We start from the raw sequence: 27851 nt of genomic DNA, 5'->3' as shown, positions 1-27851 counted from the left end.
TAACATACCACGAGCCAGAAAACTAACAGTTCCCTCCCTCCCCCCGACTGTTTATAGAAGCGGTTATAAGATTAAACTTTCAACCTCTTTTCTTTTCAAGTGGAGCCATCTGGGGTTGCTCAAAATCAGAGAAATCAATCCATGGACTCTACCATAGCACCAAAAAGAGACCCAATATCCAGAAAAGCACTTACTTTCCATGGAGACATTAAAAAAAAAAAAAAAAAAAAAAAGCATCATTAAAAAATAGTCTACTGGAAAATAGGTTACCTTGAAACAAAATCTGCTCCAGCAATATGTTAAAACTGGGCCCTCCATCTGCACACCTACCCTCCGGAGTAATTTCTTCCCGCTATTTGTTTAGTCTGCGATGGATCTATGTTTTCTTCCTTACCGCTGACTGGTTCATACGGCATTCCTGCCGGGCACTGAGATGCCCAGCCTCAGAGCTGTTGGGCCAGTGGGCTTGGATCACAGCTTTCAGTGTCTTGGAGCTACCCAGCCGCTCTCTAGCAGCACCAGACTGTCTTGAGCTGTAAATGTAAATCGATACCATGTCCTTTCCTCTTGAAAAAGCCAAAGAGAAATAAACTCATTCATTCGTTGAATGATATTTTTGGAGCACCACCTACTCCGTGCCAGGCCCTGCTCCAAGCCTTGAGAGGTGGCAGTAAACAACAATAAAAGAAAAAGACCCCCACTACCGTAAGGAGCAGGTGGATGAGGCCTGGTGAATGAATGAAAGCAAATACTTGTAGAACTTTTTTTTTCAGGGGAAAGGGCGGATAGAATAGTCAGGAATGCCTCCCCAGGAAGGTTTGGAGGAAACCAAATTGAAGGGTCACATCATGTACATGTCAAAAGGAAGGGCAGACCAGGGGAAGGGAACTACAGATGCTAAGGCATGAGGCTTGTGTTCTCAAGGAACAAGAAGGCCGGTGGGGGTTAGAGCAGGGAAGGAGATAAGAGCAAGCAGTTCTTGGGACGCCTGGGTGGCTCAGTTGGTTGGGCAGCTGCCTTCGGCTCAGGTCATGATCCCAGCGTCCTGGGATCGAGTCCCACATCGGGCTCCTTGCTCGGCGGGGAGCCTGCTTCTCCCTCTGCCTCTGTCTGCCATTCTGTCTGCCTGTGCTCTCTCTCTCTCCCTCTCTCTCTCTGACAAATAAATAAAAATCTTTAAAAAAAAAAAAAAAAAAAAAAGAGCAAGCAGTTCTTGAAGAACTCATTGTTAGTTAGGGGTTTTAGATTTTAAATGAGGTTGTGACTGATTTGATTGTGCCTTCAGAGGATTGTCGTTAAGGCTTCTGTCTGGAAAATTAAAGCAATAGCAGAATTGGGCAAACCAGCTAGAAGATGATTGCCACGATCCGGCTAGGATGATCCTGGCTTGGATCAGGGTTACTGGTAGAATTGGCAAAAGCAGGTTCTGGATATATTTAGAAAGCAAAGCCAATAGGATTTGTGGAGGAACAGGTTTGGGGAGGAGGGTCAAGAGTTCTGCTGAGGACACGTGACGTTGGAAATGCCTGGTTGGCACCAGGTGCTGTGACACTGGCATGTGTGAGTCTGGAGCTCAGGGGCACAGTCGGATCTTAGAACAGGAGGTGTCAGTATAGAAAAGGGGCTTACAGTTTTGCTTGAATTCCAGGGGAGTAGATTGCTGTCAGTACAGTTGCCATGCTTTTTCTTGAGTTGCTGGAAAGGTGTCTAAATAATATAAATATATGGCCACAATGTGTATTTTCTCTCCGTAATACCTGCTGAGCTCTATTTAAAACGCGTTTGTAGATAAAATGTTCTGGAATACCACTTTTGCTGGCCATTTTTCCCTCTAGGGAATCTGTAATCACTGAAGTAGTTTTGATTTGGTTGGGAGAGGTTTTCTTCCATGAAAAGCAGTCTTGTGCCGTCTGGAACTTGTCTCTTGTCTTCTTCTGCACCCCCAGGAGTCCTTACAGAAGCCGAACACCAGGGGGAGCTAGTTTCCTTGCTTATACAGTGGCTGGCCCACCTGTTGGCACATTGCAGCCCTCTGATTAACATCTATATCAGAGACAAACTGGAAAGCAAGTCCAGCTTCTCTTTTCTCAAAGCTCCATATACTTACGTATACTTATAGGATTAACCTTTTAGCACATAACAAGTCTGAATTGTCTTTTTTTTTTTTTCCCCCTGAATTGTCTTTAAATTGGTCGTTTCAAATAAAGATCATAACGTTTAAGCAATGTTCTCTGAACTTTAAATCCCTGTTAGTGAGCCTGATACTTGGGAGCTTTTTAAAATAAGCATACATGATTATTTCTTATTTCAGATATTTTTGAGAAAGAGTATGGAAATCCAAGTGTTATAAATACGTCTAGGAGACTTAAATGGATAACTGGGCCATGGGAACCCTGGCTCGGGACCTATTTTCTATTTTTTCACCAGGTATTAAGCTGCAGGACAGGCAAAGAAATGTACAAAAGCTACATTTCACAGCAGGGGAGGACAACTGGTAACTTTGTTAAAAGGTTTGGAAACACTGTATCCATGAAGGGTGTTAAAAGAGCACATGACCTTAACTCATTTTTACCACTGGAATAATTCTACTTTTGAGGAGAGAAGTAGTCTTCACTTAGCCTGAAACATTATTAAATCAACAAGGTCGGAGCAGAATCTCTTTAATCCCAGGAAATGAAATATAATTATAATTAACGTGCCATCAGCTGTTTGATCTTTCCTATCTCTGGCACTTATGAGCCAAAAGCCACTCTGACCACAATGATCCTTTCCTACCAAGATGTTCCTTTCCAGAGAGGTGCCCCTGGTGGGCCTGAGCCTTCCAGGGTCACTTTTGCGTGGGGCAGGAGTTAGAAACTGCAGGTCGCAGGCCAAATCCAGCCCACTGCCTGTTTTTCTTTCCAGACCACAAGCTAATAAGGCTTTTTTGTTTGGATGGTTTTTTAGTAACACTTTTATGTGGTTGAAAAAAAAATAAAAAAAATATTTTGTGATGAAATTCAAATTTCAGTATCAATCAATAAATTTTTATTGAAGCAGCCATGCTCGTGACTTTATATATTGTCTTTGGCTGCTTTCACACTGTGGCCGTTGGGCTGAGTCATTGTGACAGAACCCACATGGCCCACAAGGCCTTAAGTATTTACAATCTGGACCTTTCCTCAACAAGTCTGCTGACCCCTGACATGGAGAGTATGCTGTTCACTGAGAGGTGGAGTAGCTCTTAGGACTAGTCTGTAACTGGATATAGATAATCTCCACTATTTATTACTTTTGATAGGCTTAGCTATTACTCTACAGTGACCACGATCTCACTTCATTCATATATTTTTCATTAAGAAATAATTAAGTTTGGGGCACCCGGGTGGCTCAGTGGGTTAAAAGCCTCTGCCTTCGGCTCAGGTCATGATCTCAGGGTCCTGGGATCGAGCCCCACATGGGGCTCTCTGCTCAGCAGGGGGCCTGCTTCCCCCCTCTCTCTGCCTGCCTCTCTGCCTACTTGAGATCTTTGTCTGTCAAATAAATAAAATCTTTAAAAAAAAATAAGAAAGAATCAAGTTCAACAAATACCTCTTGGAAATGTTTGTGTGTCTCCTGTAGAGGTAAAAGATCTTGCAGAAACGTGAAAAAAAATTGTTTGAAGTGAATCTTCCTTGAGCTTTTATAATTTCAGTTGGATCAAACAATGAATGCCAGAACCTATACAAAAAAACTAATCAGTCTTTTAATAAAAAAAAAAAGCCATACATTTATTGCAAATCTAGAAGTACCAGAATGTCACAAATACAGAATAAATCAGCAATCCTGTTTTAATTTTCTTCCAAACATTTAAAACTTGATTATTGACATACTTAAATTGGCATATTTTTTTTCATGCAGTTAACAGAACGGACGTAGAGCCAGTTGCTCAGAAATCAGTTATAAATATTAAATTGTATTGAACATTCATAGTAAAAAATGTTGTAAAGTGCTGAAGTCATGTAAGTTTGCAAGACTGCCACAAGCTCAAAGTCCTTCTCAAGCAGTGACAGAGATTTGCTACATCCACCTTGATTTAGGTGTGTCTGCCACAGACACTTTGTCATTTTCTCCCCTGCCCCCGAGAGTTTTCCAGATTGTCCTATTTTTATGGCTGATAAAATACTATACAAAATGTAGCAGGTGGTGATGAGCTATGCCACTTTCATTTCAGTGCAGAGAAATATTCAAGCTTGTGTGTACCTGTAACCAAACTAGGCTTGTTACATTTTTTCCCCCTGAGTTGTCATAAATTAACAGTAAAGATGAGTAAAAGATGGAGCAGTGAGCGACCGTCACCTGGAGAGTGAGATTCAGTACGTGTAAGTAAGTAGCCACACTTGCCCTCTTTACAGAAAAATGAGAAAATGAGAAATACTTAAACATGTAGTGTAATTCCAAAAACAAACAACAAAAAAACCCAACCAACAGTGAGCAGTTACCTAATAACAGGCAACTAGAGCAATCAAGGTTTATATAAGATGTAAATTGTAACTTGTTAACTCATGATGGTAAAAACACACGTCTCGGCTACCCCATGTGAAATACAGAAATGCTTCAACAGTTAGCGGTTACAAAAAGAAAAGAAATCAAATTCTTCAACAATTCACTGAAATATAATTCCGATCAAAGGAGATCCTCAAGTATTCTTAGGTGATAAAACAGATTATTTTAAAAAGCTAAGGCGATTATTTTCTTCCCCTTCAAACAGCACAGGTGGCCTCTGACCAAACCGAAGAATCATTACAACCTGACCCTCTTACGAGAGTGACTTTACAAGATAAGAAGTATTCTTTGAGGCATTGAAAGGATTGCAAAAAGGAGGTAAAAATGATGCTTAGGTCTCAGATTTTATTTCTTTTGATTAATCATCCTAGAATAACTTAATAATAAATAGTGGTTTAAATTAAAGACACTACAGTCACATATTTCTAAGTAATTGAAAGCAACAGGAAACACATTTTTGAATGTCATTCTCTATCTTCGGTGTTGAAATACTTCTGGTAATGACTGGCCATAAAAAGAAGTGGTAATCTTCACATTGATGAAGTAAGTTCAAGTTATGGATCTTTTTTTTTTTTTTAAATTTCTGTTTATTCACCAAATGTTTGGTCTTAAACTATACTTCATTCCCATGGAATATTTGAAAAACGGAGAGGCCACAGTTGGTGAACGGAGACCTCAGTGTTTTCCAAGGGGGTGTTAAAGTAATTTGCTCATATTTCCAAAAATGAGAAAAATTTTTAAATGATTTAAGTTTTGTTTGTTTGTCTGTTTTGAGTGGCCAATTTCATCTCAGTGATCTGGGCTAATTGTCCTTTTGTAAGCGAGCTGTGTATCACACGCAAGAGCTCTTAAAACCACTTTACCATTTCGCGTCACTATTTTAAAACCAGAATGTGAGCCATAGGGTCCTTCTTTGTATCTCTCGGCTGCTCCTGCATACAACCAGACGTATGTACAGAAGAGTGCTCGGTGGTTTTTGTTTTGGCTTAAGAAACAATCGAACGGGAAAACTTAAAAGCGAAAAAAAAAAAAAAAAGGATGTTGGTGGTATTCTCGTGTACGTTCCCTTTAAAATGTAGCTTTAAAAGTGGGGAGAGCCGATAGCCCCTGTACCTCCCTGTGCCCCCCCGCCACCCCGTCCACCTGCCTCCGGGCCAGCGGGGTGGCGGCCCTGCCCGGGGAGCCTGTCACACTGGCTCCGTTTTCACGTGACCTTTATGCTCATTTTTCCCAAGGTCCATTTCCAGAAAGTCTTCAGGTATGTCTTGTAAAGCTTTCCCACGAGGACTCTCTGCCTGTCCTTCACCCGCAGGGTGACCCTGGCACAGTCCCGTTTTACACGGTCTCACGAGCGCGAGGCACACGGCAGCCACGGCCATGCCGGCGGCGCACGAGTAGAAGGCGCGGCTGTAGATCTTGCTCTGGTCCACCAGCAGCCCTGAGGGGGAACAGTCACAGCTGTTAGCAACGCGGGCACAGTCCCTCGCTCACCCAGGCTCCCCTCAAGTGCAGAAGCTTCTCCGTGCCTTTGCCTCCCTCTGTTTTATCTGGGTTTCCGAAAGAAACAGGAGCGGTGATGGTGGGCAGCTTTTCTGGCCTGGGGAGAAGAATCAGTCGGGACCAATAGAGCGGAGGCCACGGGGTTGCTAGCCTGTTCCTCACGGGCTAATCTGTCCTCGTACAGAACAAAACTTGGGACAGTTAGATGCCTTTTTTTTTTTTAAGATTTTATTTATTTATTTGTGAGACAGTAAGCATGAGTGGTGGGGAGGGGCGTGGGGGGCTGGGGAGAGAGAGAGAGAAGCAGATTCCTCCTCGCCAACCAGGGAACCCGACACGGGGCTCGATCCCAGGACCCAGAGATTGTGACCTGAGCCGCAGGCAGACGCCTCGCCGACGAAGCCACCCAGCGGCCCCTGCATGCTTCTTTGAAAAGGAAATATTTCAAAGAGAAGAAAGAGCCTTATTATTTTCCCTTGGGTTCACTTCAGGGATCTTTTAAAAGGTGGGAAGATTTCTCTTGTAACAACATTTGAGGACCTATGTCAGGGCTAAGGTATGAAGCACACTCAAGTCCTTCCTACAAGAAATATTGTGTAGAAATGAATTAAGGATCTGCAGAATACGTTCTGTGCCCACTGGCCTCACACCCTTCCTTAGAAGGGCAGATGACTTACTGAAGCCCCTCGGTGCTGCTGTTCCAAAGTCAGGGGCGGTGGGGGATACGCGGACGGGTGACCTCTGGCACAGCTAAGGCAAGACGGTAGCAAAAAAACAACCCGGGGCAGCCTGGACTGCAGATGTGGGTTCTAATCCCGACCCTGTCACTCATTTACCATATAACTCTTGGCTGACACGCTGTGACCTTCCATTTCCTCATCTATAACTCATGACTCGCTCAGGTCATCTCTAATCCCTCCAGCTCTGAAATTCGATGGGACTATAAAAAGCAGCCTTTCCTTTTTTTCTTTTTTTAAGACTGTAACAAGAAGCAAGCACAATTCATAAGGCAAGAGTAGCCAAGGGTTATGTCTTTTACGTATTTAAATTACCTGCAAGGGGTGGTCCGGCCAGGCCTGCTATGCTCTGAATGAAGACATACACTCCAGCAGCAGAAGACATCCTCTCGATTCCCACGACGTCGTCTTCGGCGAGCAGTGGAATGTGGGTTCCCCCAACTGTTCCAACCATGAACCCAAAAAAGATGCTACATGACATGAGGCCCCAGAACTCGGCGGCGAAAGTGAAGGCAAACAGAGACACCATCAGCAAGATGACGCAGATGAGCTCGATGTAGATCTTGCGGATGGGCTCCCGGCTGAGCACACAGCCGGCTCCGATCCTTCCGAAAACTTCGGCGATGGCCATCGTGGATAACAGAAAAGCAGCCCGCTCCTGCTCAATGCCCAGGCTGATGCCCAAGGGGATGATGTACAGGGAAGGCGCGAAGAACCCCAGCGTGGCAAACAGACCGAACAACGCGTAACAGATAAAACTTCTGTCTTTCAAGATTGAGAAGTCTAACAAAGGGGCTGTCTGGTGGCTTGGCTTGGAGCCCATCCCCACGAGGACCTGCTGTGTGTCGCCCTTCGGTCCCAGTTCTGTGTTGGCGTCACTAGGCACATTTTTCGGTGAGGTAGTTAGTTCTACTCCTGAGTCAATGGAGTCTATTGAGGTGCGTGTTTTCTCATTCTCGAGCATATACTGCACTTCTTTCCGACCCTCGTGGGCGGCTGCTTTCGGGGACCCGGGTCCTCGTATGACAATTGGTCTCAGCAGCGCCCCGCAGACGACGATGTTGAGCTGCAGCAGGCCCACGAAGAGGAGGCTGTACCTCCAGCCGATACTGTCCTTCAGCGCCGTGATCGCTTGGGTGAGGGGGGCGGAGAGGAAGCAGAACTGAAGGTCAGAACCCGACTCAAGACCCGGGAGAAAACAGTGAGCCGGCATGGGGATTCAGACTTAGGACCGCCGTAGGAATGTACTGGGCCGTGCGAACGCAGCCCACCTGCCCTGTACGCTTTATCCTCACAGCCGATGCTCTCAGGAATGAGGGAAGGAGAAAACAGGCGCAGGGATGGTCAACTATAGAGCAATGCTCAGAGGCCGAGGCCCCCAGGAGAGCTTTGGAGGGTGCGTTTTGCCAGGTGGCAGCGGAAGATGTGAAATCAGTTGGTGACCTACTTGCAGGTTGGGTGAGCAGCAGCCCGCAGGCCCAACCCGGGCCGCTGCCCGTCTCTGATCATAAAGCCACCCCCGGGTGCAGCCATGCTCCTTGGGCTGATGCACCGAGTGGCAGCTTCTGAGCTGGGACCACAAATCAGGGCTTCTGACAGCTCCTCATGGTCCCGCGAAAGCCCACAGTATTTGCTGTCTAGCCTTTTAAAAATAGAATTTCCCACCTCTGAGCTTGATCACTGTCCCTGCACTCCTGCGATCCTTGGTCGTGTCGGGTTAAGTAAAAGGATAAACGCACACTCCCAAGAGCTCCTGGTTATCCCAGAATTTAACGATGCCAGGGTTCTAGGGTTTCTGCTTACAGACTGTCCCTTATACCTGAGTCCCGCTCCTTCCTACCAGGAAGCTGGGTCCTCGGCTGCTGGACACGGTTGGCGGGGGGTGGGGGGTGGTAGGGGTGATGGCCACAGGAAGCCTAGAGCCCCACAGTGATAATCAAACAACACAGGCCTCACAAGACCCTGAAAATATCTCATAATCAACCCTGAAAGGTTAAAAGATATTCAGTAGAATTTTATTATAGTCTAATTCTTTGAGAGCATGTCTACGAAGATATACTAAGCTGGTTATCCAGGAGATAGGCTTAGCAAGGCGGCCCCACATTCCTTGTGGGGGAGCATTTATTTTATAGCATGTTTTTATACCTCCCACTCCTCCCTCATGTGGGAAACTTCCAATTGCAAAATACTTTAGGCTTGGGTATTGTTATTATTATTATCATTTCGTATTTATTTATTTACTTATTTTAAGTAGGCTCCATGCCCAACGTGGGGCTTGAACTCACAACCCAGAGATCAAGAGTCCCAGGCTGTACCCACTGAGCCAGCCAGGTGCCCCTAGGCTTGGGGGTGTGGAGAAGCTGTATGCTCATCTGGCAAAAATTGGGTGTGATTTTCCTTTCTCTATTTCGCATGTCTTGAGGGCCTACCGGGACCCAGGGAGATGGCCCGTGCTAAGGAACAAAGGCGACCAAGAGACAAGATACGGTTTCTACCCTCAGAGGGCATTCACGAGCACTGATGCTCCCCTTGACGTGTTATTGTGAAAAATTTTATGTGGACAGTAAAGTGGAGAGTGCCTGCCTGCCCTTCGCCTGAGTTCGATAATTAACATGTCCTCTCTCTCTGCCCGTCTTCCGATACATTTATATGCATACACACATTCAGTTTTCTGAACTACGTGAAAAGCTTCAGACATTAGGACTTGTCACCCCTAAATACTTCAACATTATCTCCTTTGAACAAAGCATCTGTCTACTGACACATTCTGAAGAAATAGCAGAGTGAGAAATGAATCTGGGTCTCCAAGGTTAACTGTCTACTACTCTTTAGAGAGTAATTCACCTCCTGATGTGTTGAAGTAGCCAAAAAAAAAAAAAAAGAAAAAGAAAAACTAGTGATAAAAATTTTGCTGGGAAGGTGCCTGGGTGGCTCAGTCAGTTAAGCGTCCGACTTTTGATTTTGGCCCCCATCATGAGCTCAGAGTCGTGAGATCGAGCCCCGTGTCTGGCTGGCCCTGGATCCTGCTCGAAATTCTCCCTCTCCCTCTGCCCCTTCCTCCTCATGCGCGGGCATGCCTGCGTGTGCTGTCTCTCTCTCTCTCAAAAATAAATGAATAAATTTTTCTTTTTTTTGCTGTGAGATTACCCACTCACAGATAACAAAACTATTAGCATATGTTAAATCCACGCTGAATGTGGTTCTTTAAAGGAAGGAGAGAAATCACAGTATGAATGACCTCAGATCCTCACAGCATTTATTTTGCAACGGAGGTTTCAAACCTTCCCACTGAGTATGTGTCTTGCGTCTTCCTATTTATGTCAACTCGGATTAGTATTAATGGCGTCTGAAATCCTAAAACGGGATTAGGGAGGACAGATCCTATAAACGCGCTGGAGGACAGAAGGCAAATAACCTCTCCCTGTGCACAGAGTTCAAGTCCCCCCTCCGCCGCCCGTTGGCGGGAGCTCCCCAGCGGCTGCCCCCAGCCCAGAGGCCCCCATGGACGACTGCGGTCCGCCTACCTGGGGCGAAAGCAAACATCGCGAAGCATTCTCCCGTGGAAGCAACTGCAGTGACCATGGAGCGCTTCTTGTCAAAGTACTGAGATAAGATGGTGACAGTTGGTAGGAAGCTAAAGCAGTATCCCAAACCTGGAAGAAAGCCAGGGGGAGCAGTCAGAGCCCCGCACCGACTGATCCCAGAAGGATGCATTCCAAGAGTCGGGATTTTTGGGTTTCTTTTTGTTTTAATATTTAATTCAACGTACGCATGTATGTATGCACTTTAGGGATCTCTTAGTTTTATTTATTTATTTTTTAAATATTCTGTGCCATGTCAAAAAGACATTTTTGGTTTCCCAAAAGATTATGTGCCAACAAGGACTTTGGTCACAATGCATGACGATTTGACAATGATACCAAAGAAGTTAACAACCAGGCAATCTAATCTCTTGGCAATCCAAACAGTCCATTTCTGAAATAATTCCTGGGCAAAAGGGGAAATAGAAGCTGCCATTATAAGCTATTTGGTGGGGCAGGAGGCATTTATTCTTTTAAATCCTAAGTTCTGGGAGCCAAGAATTTCATTCTGGAAAAAGGTGCTGTAGCAAAAAATTAAGCAAAATAAAATAGGTTTCATTAGAGGTCTAGAGAAGCGATAACCATTGTTTGGGGATGCTAGGAGAATAAACTGTTTTCTGTCCCCCCCCCCATTTTTTGGCATTAAAACAATTTCTATAATTCATAACGGACAGACTGTTATCGAATACAATTTTAAAAGAAGACTCATATTTGGAAATAAATGAGGTTTGTTAAGTGCAGAAATATAGGAAAAGTGAAAATCTTCACAATATACGTATATCATCATAAGTAACACGCGGACTCCTTTCAAAGAGAAAAAAAGGTTTCTTGCTGCGCTCTCCGCTATGCCCCAGAAGCCTCGCATGCCCATTGTGGAAATACCCGATAAAGAAATTCACATTTTTCTTTGTGGAAATGATGCCTTTTGGCTGCAAACTCATGCAAGAGAGAAGTTCTCTTTCTCATGGGTAAATTTTTTTTAAAGATTATATTTACTTATTTGACACAGAGAGAGATCACAAGTAGGCAGAGAGGCAAAGAGAGAGGGGAAAGCAGGCTCCCCGCTGAGCAGAGAGCCCGATGTGGGGCTCGATCCCAGGACCCTGAGATCATGACCTGAGCCGAAGGCAGAGGCTTAACCCACTGAGCCACCCAGGCACCCCTCAGGGGTAAATTTTACACGAGGCTTATAATTCCTCAATTGGACAGTTGACCCAAAAATTCTTTGGGTTTCTTAAAGTTTTTTAAATTTTTTAAAAACCCTTCAAAAACTCCGCGGCACTAAGAGGAGTTTCCCGTATCCCCTGGAGTCCATCCATCTTGGTTCAGAACCACTGATCGGGGACACTATTAACTTCGAAGAAAAAAAAAAGAGAGAAAGGGAGACAGAAGGACTCTTGGGGCTGGACCCCCTCCTTCCCCTTCCTTGTTCTTCTGATTGGGTATTTGAACTTGCGAGCCCAGGAGCAGCCCTTACCGGAGACGACGCCGATCGAGATATACATGTGGTAGAGCTCCCGGGAGAAGGAGGCCGTCACCATTCCTGTGCTGACAAGCAGGCCCCCGGCCACCACCACCAGACGGTGTCCGAAACGGGTGCTCAGGACAGCAGAGAGGGGAGCTGCAGATAAGGACCATAATGTGATATTTTATTTTTTATGTTACGATTTTATTTTATTTTATTAGAAAGAGAGCGAGTGAGAGAACAGGGGGAGGGACGGAGGGAGAAGGAGAGCGAATTCTCAAGCAGATGCTGCCCTGAGTACGGAGCAGACCTGGGGCTCGATCCCACCACCCCGAGATCAGGACCTGAGCTGAAAGCAAGAATCAAACCTCAACCGACGGAGCCACCCAGAGGCCTCCGTAATGTGACACTTTAACTCCAAAGGCAGAAGCATTAGCTTTCTTAACATTCCTTTGCTTAGGGCAAAGGAGCCTGGTGGCTCCATCGGTTGTGTGTCTGCCTTCAGCTCAGGTCATGATCCCAGGGTCCTGGGATGGAGCCCCCTGTGGGGCTCCCTACTCAGCGGGGAGTCTGCTTCTCCCTCTCTCTGCCTCCCTCTGCCCCCCCCCCCGCCGCCCCATGCGCTCCTGTGTGTGTTCTCTCTCTCTCTCAAATAAATTAAAAAAAAAAAAAAAAAGATTCTTTCTCTTAAGTCTTGAACATGGAGAGATGATGTGTTGTCAATATATAATGCATTTTACACAATGCTTATAATTGCTCAATTGGACAGTTGACCCCAAAATTCTTTGGGTTTCTTAAAGGGAAAGCCAGACTAACAGTACAAAACTTATAGCGATATTTTTTGATAAAAGTGACATGAACTCCCCATGAGCACCTATAAAGTTAGATATGCATTTAATGTCTGTTATTCTGCCATAAACATGGGCTTTCCCCTGATGGCTTGAATTGTTTCCTTTTGCTGGAGTCACTGCTTTGGATTCCTTTTGAAAAAAGCTCCAATTGGGGTCAGTTTCTAGCTCAGTTTCATCGGACTTTTCTGAAAATGGTATGAAAGTCCCTGAATTCTCCGTTGAACACCCCAAAAGGAGGACAGCCGTGGGATAAATAATTCAGAGTGGCCGATCAATTGTCATTCATTGAGCTTCTCTGATCCCTGCAGAACATTTAAGTCTGACAAATCGTTTCCCAGTGATACGTTACTCGGGCTGACCCTGATGCTGACTGGAATATACAGAGATGAGGGAACCCTTGAGAATTGGGTAAAAGAGCAACACGGCACATGCCGGATAGAGGAGGGAGAAAAAAGGACTGAATCTTGTTGGGGTTGGTGCATGTAAATCTCATGTTAGTAGAATATAAACCGATATTGAACACAGCTCATAATGAAACCACTCTTGTCAGTTTTAGGTGGCTTGTTGGCTCAAAGCATAAACTACTATAATTATAGCATTTAGGAGATCTATTTTCTGGTATAATAGTATTAACTGGAAATTTCTTGTTGACCGTATTGTTGTTTTTGGTTATAAAAGAGCTCAAAGCAAAGCTTTGGACATTTTCTTTTTATATGGATGACCAAAGGTAAAATTTTAAATTCTAATTCACTTATCACTCCAAGAAAGTCAACTTTCTGCAACTAAAACATTAAGTATCTTAATACTCAGTGAAACCAGAACGAGGAACCCTTCTGTGAAGCTTGCAAGACAGAATATTAGGTGTTGTAAGATAAGTTTGTTACTCGGTAGGGAAGGACAGGGGAGCCGCCTCTTTAAGACATTGTATGGCTGAAAATTAATTAGAATTAAAGAAAGAAAACTTAAGAGGTAGAGCTCCATTGGCAGGATATTAAAGTCAAGGAAGTATAAGGTCAGCCCCACTGGCTTTCCGAGGGGAGTCCAGTGGCCGTGTTTTCTTGGAAGCCCTCAGTGTGGCCCCTGGCAGACGGAGGGACCATCATGAGAATCAGGCCTGTAGGGGACTCAGGGAGAAGGAGCGTGTTACAAGTTCTCAAACCCCATTTTCTCCAGTGCTGTTGGACGTGGGAGTCCTGAATGGTGGCTAGCCAGTGTTAGGGAAGCAAGTGTCTGGAATTCATCCCTCTGGATGAGGTTTGTCACTTTACATCAGACGCTCTTTCATACCCCTCGTTCTTCCTCACGTACCCACATTTCACGTGCCTAGCCTGTTTGCCAGACATGTTTTTACGAGACCAGGGCCTAGGACACCACGTACTTTTGCTGTTGCTTCTTTGGAAAATGACTCTACAGGATAGGGGTTTACTGCTGGCCTCAAAGTCATCTACCGTGTCCTAAGAGTGTGCATACAGCAGGTGTTTAATGTATGCGTGTATACACTGAAGGTCATCAGGGTGGCAAATCAGGCCCTTTCTTTCGGCATCTCTTGTTTCTCGCCATCCCCAAGCTCCTGAAAACCTTATGACTTATTTGAGGCTAGAAAGGGCCCGCAGGTCATCGAAGGAAATGCTTCGGAAACAGGATGGGTACCATTACGTAGTTAAGCCAATGAAAACCGACGCATGGTTACATGTTGCTTAAACAGGAAGAGGTACTAACCTGTAAATGTTAAGACAAATACACATATTGATATGACCCAGGAGATCCTGCTGTTAGATTCATCAAAACTGTCCATTAAGTCATTGAAGAAGACGCCAAATGACTTGACGATGCCGTACGTAAAGACTTCAACGAAGAAAAAAGACACAGCTACCACCCAGCCCCATCCTCCATCAGGCACTTGAGTATAAACATTGGCTGTGGAACAAAGCTGTGATGTCTTTTGGGTCATTCTTAATCTGAAATAAAAAAAATAAAAAAAAAAAAAAAGCAGAAACTCAGACCAGCAATAGCATGAGGGTCACTCTGCTAACCCTTTAGCCAACATTAATAGACAAGAACTACTTACCACATTTCTTAGGGTGGTGAATATTTAAAAAACATGCAGTTACTATAAAGTCTTTGGGTAACAATAACATATTTATTTTACGGTCACAGCTGGGAAGTGTTACTTCCAAATTATTTTATATTAGTATTATCTGTGGAGTCCCCAAAGAATCTGGAAGCAAGACTTTCCAGCTGTGACAATAAATGGGAAAAACAAGCAAAAGGAATCAGAACAGCATAGGTAGAGGAAGCCCAAAGAACACAGAATGGCCACCAGACCCAAGCACTGATGCTGACCGTGAACTTGAAGACAAGTTAGGAAAAGGAAGCTTGAACTGATCATAAGGCATGTCGATCAGAACTGAAGCCTGGAAACTAGGAGGTTAGTCACTACTGACATTCCGTCTAGCACCTTCTATGGGCAAGTGTTTGGGACATCCTATAGATACCCTACGCGTCTCTGCTTGATGCTACTGGCCATTCAGAGCGTTGATCCCACTTCCCGCTCAGTCAGCAACATTCTGATTATCATCTGGGGTCCCCTGGGGATGTAACTACACGTGAGAACTCTGTCTTCTGGGAGTTTGTTGAGCATGAGGAAGTTCCTCAGAGTTGATCACCATTTGATGTATCAGCAATTGACAAATACCCTAGGATACAGTGGCCAAAGAAAGCACTATAGATTCGTAGGGCCTGGACAGCCAGTTAACCTTGCCAAGTTCCCTCTGACCTCAATACGCTTTTCTGCAACAAACAGCAGAGCCAACAGACCTATGCTCCTAACCCACTAGTAAGGGGAAAGAAACACCGTATTTAACCCCGGAGGGAGGATGGGTGAACTTGACTCTTCCCCCCTGGGTTCTAGCACACCTTTGCAGAGCCCCCTGCAGCGACATGCACTTTGAAACAGTGATATGATATGTTGGCTAATTCAACATAATGAAAAAGTAATTTTTTAAAAGTAAAAGAAAAAAACAAAACAGTGATGGGTTTTTAGCCCAACCCCAAATTAGTATCTTTAATAATACGTGAGTCCCTGGTCTTAGAACACTTATTTAAGACTTCTCTACGATCACACAGTTGTATATAGGTGAGTTTTTCTGGATGCGTGGGTGGCCTTTTCCTGGCTGTAACTTGCCACGTGCGAGTACTAAGGCAGGTTTTACTGATAATGCAGAGGGTGACTGAGAAAATAAGAGGGTACACCCTCCTCTCTCCAGTCGACCTGCCCAGTTCTGGGATTAGGATCTAATATTTAAGAGTTTACTCTGTCCATCTTAAAAAGCAGCAAACCTGACCTAACTTAGTAGCGCTCATCCTCTCGAGGGCGCCATTCCCACCGTAGCCCGGGTCTCTAAAAGGACAGTATATTCACTTTCTGACCTTTACTGTTAAATATTTGATAGAATGAAATAGGGCATAAGATGCTTAAAAAAAGCTTATGCTCTCTGCGGCAGACCTCTGCGTTTTGATGTGCGTCAGTGTGTCCTTCCTGAGAGCACTTGCAAAGCGGGGGAAGCCAGTTAAATGTCTCAGGGTGTAGGCTGAGCACTGACAGAACAGTTTTGCCACTGGTCTTCCCCAGCATGGAAAGCAGCTGATTTAAGGTGGAAGCGGGGGTGGGGGGAGCTCCCCAACAGGAGGTTTTCACAACGCCCCTCCAGCATCAGACTTCCAAAACTCCCTCCCAAGAGGAGGGCAGCTGCGGCACAGGAGTGAGATAGGGCTGGGCTTGAGATCTAGAAGGCCAAAAATAAAATAAGAAGTACTTTCCAGCAATATGGTCTATCTAGTATTGAGTGTTTATCCTTAGGGAGGGGGGAGGGGGAGGTATTGCGAGCCCACAGTTTAGCTCCTTCTAATCTGTGCCCCCTACCAGGCCATTCATTTGGGTTTTTCCTCTGCAGAGCCCCAGACTCCTTGACCAGCCTAACTGGCTGGCCCCTTGTGTCCCAGTACGATTAATCTCTTTGAAATGCGGCACTGTTAGGACATTTTTCTGCTCCGTCTTTTTCAGTGGTGTTCCTCTTTCTGAAGGACAAATAAAACCCACGGATGAGCCTGGCTTCCAATCCCTTCGTCGCTGGACCCCACCCTCTTTGTAGCCTTCTCACTTCCACTTCTAAGACTTGACTCAGGCCCTGGTCCAGATGGATTCCTCCTTGCCCTGCGGTCCCTGACCATCTAGTGGTTAACCACCAAACCCTCCCCCACCCCCCCCCCCCCCGGGGAGGCTGGGTACCTCCTTTACACCTGCCAGGCCCTCCTCCAATCTTGCTTCTAACACGATGCCTCCTCTGACCCACTTCACGCAGGGGCTTCTCTTCCGGAGATCGGTATCCCTTAGTAACGGGATACTGTTTACTCGCATGTTTATCTTATTTGCTCAATTAAATGATAAGCTCAAGGAAAACAAATCCTGGGGCCTTCATCTCTTTGTACCTTCTTCTCCCTCCCCACCTCTAGCCCCTGCACACAGCCAGTATTTAGGTTTTCAGCGAAGTGCCTAGGAGGGGGCCAGGCCCCGTGCTGGGCACCGGGGAGACCCCAGTGAAAGACAGAGGGATGGTCTCTGTCTCTATGGACTTCAGTCTCTGTGGATGGTAATGACAGGAATCCTAAACCTGAAATGTGTAGTAAAACCATCTGCTGTGTCCTTCCAGAGCTCAGCGTGTGTCTAAAAAGCAGTTAGAAGCGGTAACCAAGTCCAAGGGCCTATTAGCACAGTTGTTCTAACCCGGAAGGGTGTCAGACGACCTTGGGGCTCAGGACCAACCTGAATAAAAACGTTAGGATGAAACTGATCCAGGCCCCCAAGAGACAGACTGAAATTTCTCTGTAGCCTAAAACCACTATGGGATCAAGAGACCAGAATCTTTTCATTGGGACTGCATGTAGGACAAGACAGCAGGTCTTGTAATGAGGGGGTTCCTACCCGTCGTCAGAAGGTTCTGGTGATGATGGGTGCCTACCTCACGCCCTCTTTGCCCTTTATGATTTGCGGTTTGGATGTGCAATATCGGAGGGGACCCCAACCACAGGGAGCCCAGTGGGGTTACAATGATGGAATGTTAATGTGGAAAGGGGATTTGGAACTCATTTGTTCATCTCATTGTAAAGTCTTACTCGTTTTGCAAAGGGGGGGAACTAACCCCATGGGAAGGCGCCTGACCTAAACAGTCCAGAATCAGATCCGTCCCCCAGCTGTCTAAGGAACAGCACTTAAAAGGCCTAGAAGGGGGTATCTTAGGTAGGGATTGTGAGGAATGCCTCTCAGAGACAAAAATATCCTTGACCTCCATTAATACACAGAGGTTGGCCGGGAGGCTCTTGAAGGTTCATACTCTCATATTCAGCACGGAGTTCTGGGAATCTCCTGATTCCTCAGGCCAAACCTGGTGGCCCAGGGAACCTGGGAGCGAGCAGGAAAGTGCAAATTCTAGATGGTTCTTGTGAATGTAGATGAAGAGTAGTTGGACCTTGCTTAGACCTGATCTGTGGTCACTGGGTGGCAGACCTGACTGCTATCACCTGTGGACCTTCTGAACCCCCTCTCGGTGTTTGATTCCTTTGTTTCTGGAAACGTTGCTTTACATCCCTGCTACTCCCCTGAAGCAAGGTCCCAACAGAACTTTCACTTGCATTGTTAGGTTTCTGGGCAACAGGAGCTTTCTTATTAGCATTACTGGGAACACCATAAAGGGAAGAGGGCACCCCCAAACCCACTCTTCCTCCAAACACTACGCCTCTATCATGCTAAAGTGTCGCATCTCCTGTTATATTTAGCTTTGAAGATAAGACCACAGTCTAGAATCATCCTAGAGTAACCTGGTTTCTGAATGGGATGGGTTTCTGGATGGGAAGCTCTGTGTTTTGCATGTCCCGAGCACCTAGAAGGGTGGTCAGCAGCTCTTTCCAGACCCACGGCCTGGCAGCGCATTCGGACATAGTATGTGCTCAATAAAATTTCCCTCGACAAAGCAGGAGTCTGGGCTTGTCGCTGAAGCAGGGCCTTGCTCTAGCCTTATAAAACCAAGTGGGGAAGTCCCTGCTTGCAGACTACATCCTTCCCTGGACTCCTCTCCTTTTTTGTACATTTATTCATTCAGGAGGCCAACTGGCTGAAAGTGTCCAGCTCCTCAAAGCTAGAAACAAAGGCTTGGATTTTGAACTCAGTTACTTAGGACCCTCTGTGAGTTCCAGAATACGAAACACTGGTTCGGTTTTTTGGTGATGCGAACTCAGCTTACGGAAAGGGCTATTGGCTTACTATGGGGGAGGGGTCCTAACTGGTGAGGCATGGGGAGGGGCAGAATCCCTTTGCTCCTTGATTTTCTGCCTTCAGGGGATATTTGCTCTTCGTCTCTGATCTTGCCCTGGCCCAAGAATCTACCATTCCAACACAGCTTTTGAGCCCGACTTGTTCTGAGTTACACTTCCATTCTTTTTAACTCTTGAGCCCTTTGTGACAAAGCCCATGGGTTTGTCTTGAAGCTCTTGGGCATTATTTGCTGAATATCTGTTTACCATTAACAGGCTGCACAATCTTGGGGAAATCACTTAATCCCTAAATTTCAACATCTGTAAAGGAGGGATTAGACACAGCAGTCTTGAGGGGCTCTCCCAACTGTAAAATTCTACAGCAGGGCTTCCTGGCAGCCAACCTGCCTGGATTCTCCTGTTCCCCCAAAGGACATCCAACGACCAAATACACTGGGCAGTTTGGAGGATTCCCGGGAGTTTTGGTTGTCTTAACTTTAAATCAGTGAGGCTTCCACCAAGGCGTGGAAATCTGCTCTACCTGGGGACTTCACCATGAGTCCGTTTGTTGAGTAAAGATTTGATCTGGGGGCATCTAGAATGCAAAATATCGGATTATTACAGACCGTTGGAGCGTCACTCCAGGGTCAGTTCAGAGCAAAGTTCAAAATGCAGCCTTCGGATTGAAACATCTGGGATAAGCCAAGGCTCTCCGCAAACGCCCTGCCAATCTCTGTTCTTCTGGAAAGGCGTAGCCTGGAGACAGCAGCTTTGGATAAGTTGTTTTCAGCCCCAGTTGTCAAAACCAGTCTGCATTTAGGTGAAGTTCATCGGAATTCTCTATTTAAAAAGTCCCCAGCCTAACCTGGAGATCTGCCTCAGCAGCTCTGAATCATCGGCTACCCCCGCTACCCCCATTTTACAAGATCATGATGCTGAAACCTGAACCCCTAGTTTAAGTGTCCTCCTCAGGAGTTCCACTGAGGAGGGTCCATTTTTGGAAACCACAGAAGGAAAATTCACAGTTAGTGGTACTCATTAAGACAGAAGGAGCTTTTCCACTTGGCTGCATTGTTTATTCACGAACTGGAACTCTCTATCTTGGCCACCCTTCCCTTAATTATGAGAAGAGGTATTTCTTTATCCCTGGGGCAGGATGTATTGTTGACCCCAAAAATGCCGCGTAATGGTGCTTGGGACATGGAAGGATGCATTGCTTAGAAATTTCAGCCTAAGCACGTGGTAGTTTTTTGCAGACAAGACACTCATTAGGATTTACAAAACAGTAAGATTGCTGAGAAATCTCATTTCCAGTGTAGAAACCCTCTCCTGCAAGAAGGAGCTGGCGCAGAGCGTCTAACAGCACAAGCAAAACCAGCTTCCAGGTTGTCAAGTTGTAATGCTCTTCCCCAGTTGGCTTCGGGGAGCTTTTTTTCTAAGACTTACGCCCCCCGCGTTTGGTGACATTTCCTGTGCCATCTAACAAACTTCTGTCACCTGTCTGCCGGGGGGCGGGGGGGTGGGGGGGACGGACAGTGGGGAGGGGGGCGGGTTTCATTTCCAAAAGAAGAGGAAAAAAGAAAAGAAAAGGAAAAAACCCCTGAAGTTAACAACCCATTTCCTCTGCAAAATCACTCTCCGCCACTACGGAACCGCTCAGCCACCCGGGCGCTTCCCTGCGGTGGAAGCCCCAACAGGGAACCTTGGAAGTTGAGCGGGACCAGCCATCAGGCGCTGACAGCTCGGACCGTCAAGGTGTGGGACCCGCGGTCTGCAGGGCAATTCCTGCCTTCCTGCGGGGTCACGTTGGCTGCCCCGGGTGTGTGTGCCAGCTGGGGGCGGAAAGGGGGGCACAGGGATTCCCACTTGCCCTCGCGCTGCCTCAGTGGCCCGCCTGCGCGCGCGCGCGGGAGCCTGGGGAAGGTACCTCTGACATTTCGCTCTTATGACGCGCAGGCAACTTCATGCGGAAAACCCACGCAGGGGTGAGCCGGACCTCCCCACTCACCCGATGGCCTGAAGCCCCTAGCCCGGGGCTTGGGGGGTTGGCACTCCAAACCAAGCCTGCCTCTAGCTATTTTCCGGACCCCAACTGCCAGGGCCACGGGCATTCACTCTCAGCTGCCCACACTGGCTAGAGCGCGTCATCCCGGTGGCCCCGGGCATTCCCAACTGTCAATATTTTTCAGAATAACCTCTCCAAAATGTTAAGATGTGAAGTGGTCTCCTCCCGCCTCCCCCACCAAAATAATTAATCAATCAATCAATTAAGGCTCCCAACACAGATTAAAAAAAAACAACCCCACACCCCACAATCAAACTTTTAAACATGTAAAATAATAAAACCAACTCACCAAGTTAGAAGGGAAGAGAATAAACCCCAAAAGGCTCCCAATAAGGCGGAGGCTTGGCCTCCCCCTCCTTATAAGCCGCTCGGTAACATGAGAAAGGTTTAACCCCTTAAGGCGTGGGCCCGAGCCTACCGCAAATTGGCTCCGGCGGGTGAGCACCGGGCGCCCGGCCCGCAGCGCCCCGGCCCCGGCCCCCCACCCACGGCCGCGCCTTGGGCACCCCGGCCACACCCTCCCCCCCGCCCCCCACCCCGGCCGCCTGCGCCCGGGCCCTGCGTGCTGCTGCCCGCGCCCCGGCCCCGCGTCGCTGCCTATCCCTTATCCTATACCGGCTGCAGCCGGTCTCCGCCGGCCTCGGGGGCGCGCCGCCGCCGACCATGTGCTGCGAGCGCCGAGCGCCGCCAAGGAGGGGGCCGGCCTGGCGCGCGCGCGCCGGCCCACGTGGACCGGGGCCGCGCCGGGCGCGCGCCCGCCCGGGGCCCGGGCTGGGGGTCACGGAAGGTAACGGCGTCGCGGTCTGAAGCCAACCGCAGGGTCCCGCGGGGCCACCCCCGCCCCTGCCGCGGGGGTCCCTGGCCCGCCGCCCCGCTCCCCCAACCCGAGCGCGGCCTTGCGCGCCGGCCCGACCGGACCCGGGCGTTTTGCTGCGCCAACCGCGGGGAGCGCGGGCGTGCTCGGGGCGCCTGCACCCTCTCCGCCAGCACCCCTGGCCGGGCGCGCGCGGGGCCCCGGGGCCGCTTCTTTTCCCGCAGCGCCCGGGCGCTCCCACCGCCCAGTCCCACCCGCGCCTGGAGGATCTGGGGATTGGCTGGGCGCGGGCGGGGAGAGGGGCGCCGCGGCTAAACCCGCGCGGTGCTCGCGGCTGCGGCGGCTCCGCGTCCGCCCCGGGCGGAACAGGTTCCTTCCAGTTTGGGTGTGAGCTGCGCGCGCGGCGCCGCGAACCCGGAGTTCCTCCTCCAGCGCCCACTTCCCCCCATTTCGTCAACTCGCGCCTGGTTCCCCTTGTGGGGCCGCGGGGGAGGGAGTGCCGCAGTGAGCCCCAGTCAGCTAGTGGCCCGGCTGCTACGCGTCCCTTGCTTTCCCCCGGGTGCAGCAGCAGCAACAGCAGCATCCGCGTTGCGCGAAAGGGATGTGAGCAGCCGGGCTGAGTCAGCATCCCTGCTCGGGGCGCGCGCGCATCCTCCCTTGCTGGCGTTTGGCGACGTGCACACAGGTGCATGGCTGCCTAATCCGCGGAGAGCCCCCAGGAGGGGAGGCGCCCGGACGTTTAGGGAGTACGTGCCCCTCATCTCGAAGTCCCCGACCCCAAGGTCACCGTGAACTCAGCGGATGAAGCCCGGGAAACCAGTTATGAGCTTGTCATTGGGGACAAAGCAGTGTGTCCTATCCCCGGCATTTCGGAGCCCGCGGGGGTGCAGACTTGGCTTCCTGGTCTCCACCTCACCTACCCAGGGCCAGTTTGAGACCTGCTCGGAAGCCAAGACCTTATTCTCCGCATTTCCCCGTCGACTTGGATACGGATTGCTCCCTCCACGGGGGGGTTCGAGGAAGTGGTTCTGATGTCAGAAACTCATGAGAGCCTACTTTGGGAGCGCGCGCACGCGGCGGCGCCGCGGGGAGGAGTTGGCAGTTTTGAGTTTTAATAAAAATCCCTTTGCAATCGCCGCCTGCTTTCTCTCACGACTTGGCGATAGGGTCTACTGCGTTAAGTGCCATTGTGTGCTGTTGAAAGCTCTGGCGTGAGTCGGGCGGGGAGCACGTGTGTTCGTGTCAGGTGCTCTGTTACGGGCCAGCTTTGCAACCTTGTGGAAGTAACGTAACTTTTTGGAGGGTCGATTTCCACATCCGTAAAATGGGGTCAGTATCCGTAAAATGGGGTCAGAATTAATTTAGGATGCCTGTAAAGTGTGGCTCAAAGTGACTGCCTGTGATGAACCCGTGGTGCCCATTAGCTCTTATTGTTATTTATGGCTTACCATATCGATTACTGACTCCAAGCACCGTCCCCCCACACACCCTTCCAGGGATCCTTTTTTTGGGTTGTTCTTCCAAGAATCCACACGTGATGATTAAAAAAAAGAAGAAGAAAAGATTTGAATCCCTGAGATGAAAACAGTGCTAAAACAGGACTGCCTATAAGTGTAATCTTTGAGATTTAGGATCTCACAGTGCATTTAGGACCTGCCACTGTGCTCACTATGGAATCGTGGTAGTATCTACTGTTTTGGGTCTTGGGAACCTATGGGTGTAGTCCAGTATTTATAACTGAGTGATTCTGATCAAGTCCTGGAAGTTCCTGGTGCTTGGGCTTCTTGATTTAAAACATTAGGCAAATTATGCCAAAAGTTCTAGGTATGAATGAATGATTGAGAAAGTCTCATCTGAGTATCTGACCAGAGTGAAAAGCACTGGCTGTTGAGGAGGCATAACTGTAATGATGCTAGTCATACTAAGTTGCTATTATTTTATTAATATTATTAGGCCTATTAATTTTTTGCATGTTTGCTTTGTTCCCAATACTATTAAATGCCATACATGTGAGCTAACATTCACCCCATCAGTAACATTCTGCAGTCAGCACTATCCCCATTGTACAGATGAGAAAAGTCAAGGCTCAGAGCACTGCAGGGCTTCACCCAAGGCTTCAGAACATTTATAGACACACCCTGGCCCTTTCTGTAGCTAAAGCTCATCCAGAGATGACATTTGCCACCTGCTTTTGGGGAAGGGGGGTGGGGTTGGAAACCCAGTCTCGGCCTAGTCTTGCAAGCCACAAGCCAGTGACTTTTGCTTGCCCTGGTTAGAGGCTGGCTTCACCTTGGTCCCTTTCCTAGTGAGACCAAGCGTGAAAACCCCTGCTTTTTTCACTCCTCCCGGGAAAGCAAAGAGAGGGAAAGCACTGCATTACCATGCTAATCAAAACCCCCCCAAACAAAACTAACTCTGTTTAGTTCTAAATACGAACAAAAGAACCCTTGGAGTCTGGAGTACAGAACCAGAAAAATCAGGATATTAAGTTCAGGGTTCAGCTCCCCGTTTAGCCTCTTCTGTTGTGTCTGCCGTAACCCCAGTGGCAGCAGAACCCCTGGGGTCTTTCATCTACAGTGGGCAAGGCTGTGATGGTGCCCTTAAAAAGTCCGTCAACATCTTCTGGGGAAATAAATTGGCTCCTGAGGCTCTCCCCTCTGCTTGCTCTCTCCAGCCATCTTGCTTTGGGTCATTTGCATGAGAACAGATTCCTTTGTGCAAAGTTGGCCAGCCTGTTCTCTGTCTACGTTTATAGCCCTTCTAGTCTTCATGTTGGGTTGCTAGGCAGATATGACCCTGGCTTGCAAATAAGCTCACTGCATTTACCAGCCCGTGAGAACTTAAACTTGGGTAAGTAGATTGAAAGGAATCTTGTCTGGAGCTCGGGGTGGGTCTTCAGAGCAGCCATGAAGAGGAGGAGCACTGGAGGGGACTCCTTTGGGAGGTGTTGCTCTCCCACTCACTCATTTACTCTTCCTCCTCCTGATTCCGCACCACCACCCACCATCTCACCTGAGGGCCTGTGCCAGGAGATGAGTGTGTTGCGGGGGCTGGGGGGGGGGGTTGGAAACGGGACCCTTGTGTATTTGAGCGAAGCGAATTCTTGCTTTAAAACTTGATATCTGCGTCTCCCGACAGCAGAGAAGCCCACAGGCATTCTCGTAAGAATTCTGGGTAGATCCATGGGGTTTATCTTGTGGGTGGTGGAGCATCCCCCAGTCCTCACATTTAACAGTTTGAAGGAAGACAGGACCCTTCAGATGGGCACATGTGCTCCTGGGGAGATTTGCAGATTTGCCAAGGGGCCTGAGACACAGATCATTTTAGGGCAATTGTTTTCTGGAACATGAGCTCTGTCCTAAAGCTGATTTGTCCAAGGACCCACTGTGGGGCAGGCCTGGTGCTGGGTTAGTCTCGCACGCATGGCTTCTCCCTCATAACCAGAGCCAGGATCTCACTAGGGGGCTCTGTTCCAGCTGAAGCAGTCTCTGGGGCTAATACCCAAATACGGTGCCAGGGAAGCCTCTTTCTTCAAGTCAATATGTCCCATCCCCCACCCATCTTGTAAATTGCTTCTGCAGTAGTAAGAGCTTGTCCAAATATACCATATATGTTGTTCGTTGACAAATGATCCCTTATAGTACTAATTGCGATAATAATTCAACTGGGGAGGGATTTTCTTTAACCTTGAAGTGTAAGTAACAATTTCCATTTACACACAAAGGCGTAAATTTCAATTTGTACACAAAATCTGTGCTCACAGAAATAGGGTCATTAAGTACTTTTGAATAAATAAGCACATCGTATTGAGACAGAATGGAAATACCGTTTTGAAAAAGAGAGAAAAGAAATGATAGACAATTCCGGACCTAATGAATGATGTTCCCATGTAATTTTTAAATGAATGATGATGGTGTTTATATGACTCTGATGTTTATATATATTTTTTAAATGATTTTATTTATTTATTTATTTATTTGAGAGAGAGAGAATGAGAGAGAGTACGAGATGTGGGGAGGGTCAGAGGGAGAAGCAGACTCTGCAGAGCAGGGAGCCCGATGCGAGTCCAGGATCATGACCTGAGCTGAAGGCAGTCGCTTAACTGACTGAGCCACCCAGGCACACAACTCTGATGTTTATCTTACACTGGATACGTTTGAAAGATTGGTGTAAAATCATTTTACTGTAAAGATCATTTATGGATACAATTGAAACAATATCTTTTGAAGCTGTGATGAAGCATTGAACATACTTTAAAACTGTTTAAAACTGCATGTTTGCATTTTTGCTGAATGTTTGCCCCCCGCCCCCAACCATTCATATGTTGAAGCCCTGACCTCCAGTGTGATAGGATTTGGAGATGGGCCTTTGGCAGGTGATTAGGTTAGATGAGGTCCATGAAGTGGGGCCCCCATGATGGGATGAGTGCCCTTTAAAGAAGAGGAAGAGAGCCTTGGGGGACACAATCAGAAGGCAGCTGTCTGCAAGCCAGGGACAGAGCCCTCACCCAGACTGTGCTGGGCTCTGCATCCCAGACTTCCAGCCACCAGACTGTGAAAAAATGAATTTCTGTTGTTTAAGTCACCCAGTCTAAGGTGTTTTGTTATGGCGGCCTATGCTGACTGACATGGGGAGGGTTTATTATTTTTCCACATTCTTTTAGAGGATACCCCAGCACAAACATGTGCAGGCCACTGGGGATGGTCTATATTAAAAGGAGGACTAGAAGGCGGTGGTCCCTACCCTCTTGGATCCCCGGGGTGAGAAAACAAACCTGGAGTCACCACCATGGGCCATGTGAGGGAAGGTAGGGTCTGTGTAATTGAGAGCTACAGTGTAAGAGGCACGTGGGTGTGGACCCTGGAGCCTGAGCATGAATCCCAGCCCTGCTCTCACCTAACCGTGTCACTTAGCTGGGCGAATCGCTGAACTTCTGTCTACCTCCGTCTGCTCATCCCTGAAAGGGGGATAATAATGCTGCACAGGGTTGTCCTGGTTGGGGGGGGGGGTGCTTAGTTCTGTCTTGCTAGGTTAACTGGGTTAAAGTGTGTAAGGGGTTTAGCAGCTTAGTGATGTGCGTTTCTCTAATTCTTGGCTGGGGGGTTGAGGATGGAGACTAGAGAGGCCTAGAACCAGGAAAAACCTTACAAGGACTGGCAAGGGGGAGGGAGAGGGGTGAACAGCAGATGGTGCTGGGTTTGCAGACAGGAAGGTCACCTCCCCACCCATGGCCTCTGATGATCTGACCTCTATCATGCCTGATGTCACTGGGTACGTCTCATTCACTCTGCAGTAAGTTTTACTTGATGTTAACACTGATATTTGTTCTTAGACATATTAGTCTTTTTTTTTTAAGGATTTTATTTATTTGAGAGGGAGAGAGAAAGAGAGCAAGAACAGGGGGAGGGAGAAGCAGACTCCCCACTGAGCAGGTCCCTGGGATCACAACCTGAGTCAAAGGCAGCCCCTTAACCGACTGAGCCACCCAGGTGTCCCCACACGTCTAGAGTTTTGTGATCCTCTTTCTACTTAAAGGGAGAAGAAAAAGAGAGAATGCTGCCTCGAGAAAGTCTCTAAAAAACGATCTCGAGCCTATTGTGAACGTACTAACAGCAACACAAGAATCAGGATTGTCGGAACAAAGTGATTTTCATCACATTGCTTTTAGGAATAAAGAACATGCCGTGTTACAAGTTTAAGCCACAGTGGCAGTCACGAAATCTAATTGGCCAGGATGGCAAGCGTGTGGGACCACTGGGTTTGCCCCGATTATATCAGGCTTGCTTCGGAGAACTGTTGCCCCACCCATCATGTTGCTCAAGGCCAAGGAATAAAAACCTGCTTTCCTGCTATGTTTCTTGCCTAAAGGGAGATGCTGGCTCTCCCCCCTTCTTGTCTAAACACGCACAGCCTGTCCTGCTGCTCCTTGGAACAATACACAGTGTTAAGCTTCCATTTTAACCCTTTAGGAGCCATGTATCCGCTCATTTCCGTATGGCTAAGGGGAT

The 27851-nt window shown here is 47.7% G+C and overlaps 2 protein-coding genes across 11 annotated transcripts in view; one reads left to right on the top strand and one right to left on the bottom strand.

Annotated features, from left to right (window-relative positions):
* ARSG (arylsulfatase G) overlaps window positions 1-27851 on the top strand; it is a 104938-nt gene that overhangs the window by 2948 nt on the left and 74139 nt on the right. For 8 of the 10 annotated variants that reach the window (XR_009347952.1, XR_009347953.1, XR_009347954.1 and 5 more), the window contains one exon: window positions 4730-4842. The exons of 1 other annotated variant lie outside the window; for it this stretch is intronic. The gene's annotated coding sequence lies outside the window, so the exon portion shown is untranslated. Of the gene's footprint in view, window positions 1-4729; window positions 4843-24615; window positions 24694-27851 lie in introns of those variants that run through there. One more of the 10 variants, XM_059148551.1, reaches the window with a different exon arrangement.
* Window positions 3731-20483, bottom strand: SLC16A6 (solute carrier family 16 member 6). Its single transcript, XM_059148556.1, has 5 exons — window positions 14378-20483; window positions 11820-11963; window positions 10286-10414; window positions 7077-7892; window positions 3731-5962 (listed from the first exon to the last, which is right to left on the bottom strand). Exons 1-5 carry the CDS (start codon window positions 14607-14609, stop codon window positions 5712-5714), a joined length of 1572 nt encoding a protein of 523 aa, XP_059004539.1. The 5' UTR covers window positions 14610-20483; the 3' UTR covers window positions 3731-5711.

The sequence above is a fragment of the Mustela lutreola genome, chromosome 15 (genome assembly GCF_030435805.1).
Source record: "Mustela lutreola isolate mMusLut2 chromosome 15, mMusLut2.pri, whole genome shotgun sequence".
Lineage (NCBI taxonomy): Eukaryota > Metazoa > Chordata > Mammalia > Carnivora > Mustelidae > Mustela > Mustela lutreola.
This window is presented reverse-complemented; position numbering and strand designations above follow the sequence as displayed.

Coding starts and splice junctions, on each gene's coding strand:
- SLC16A6 (XM_059148556.1), bottom strand. CDS start 14,609: ATGACCCAAAAGACATCACAGCTTTGTTCCACAGCCAATGTTTATACT. Junction 10,415..11,819: donor CTCGATCGGCGTCGTCTCCG/GTAAGGGCTGCT, acceptor GCTTTCTTCCAG/GTTTGGGATACTGCTTTAGC. Junction 5,963..7,076: donor GGCCGGACCACCCCTTGCAG/GTAATTTAAATA, acceptor GTTCCCCCTCAG/GGCTGCTGGTGGACCAGAGC.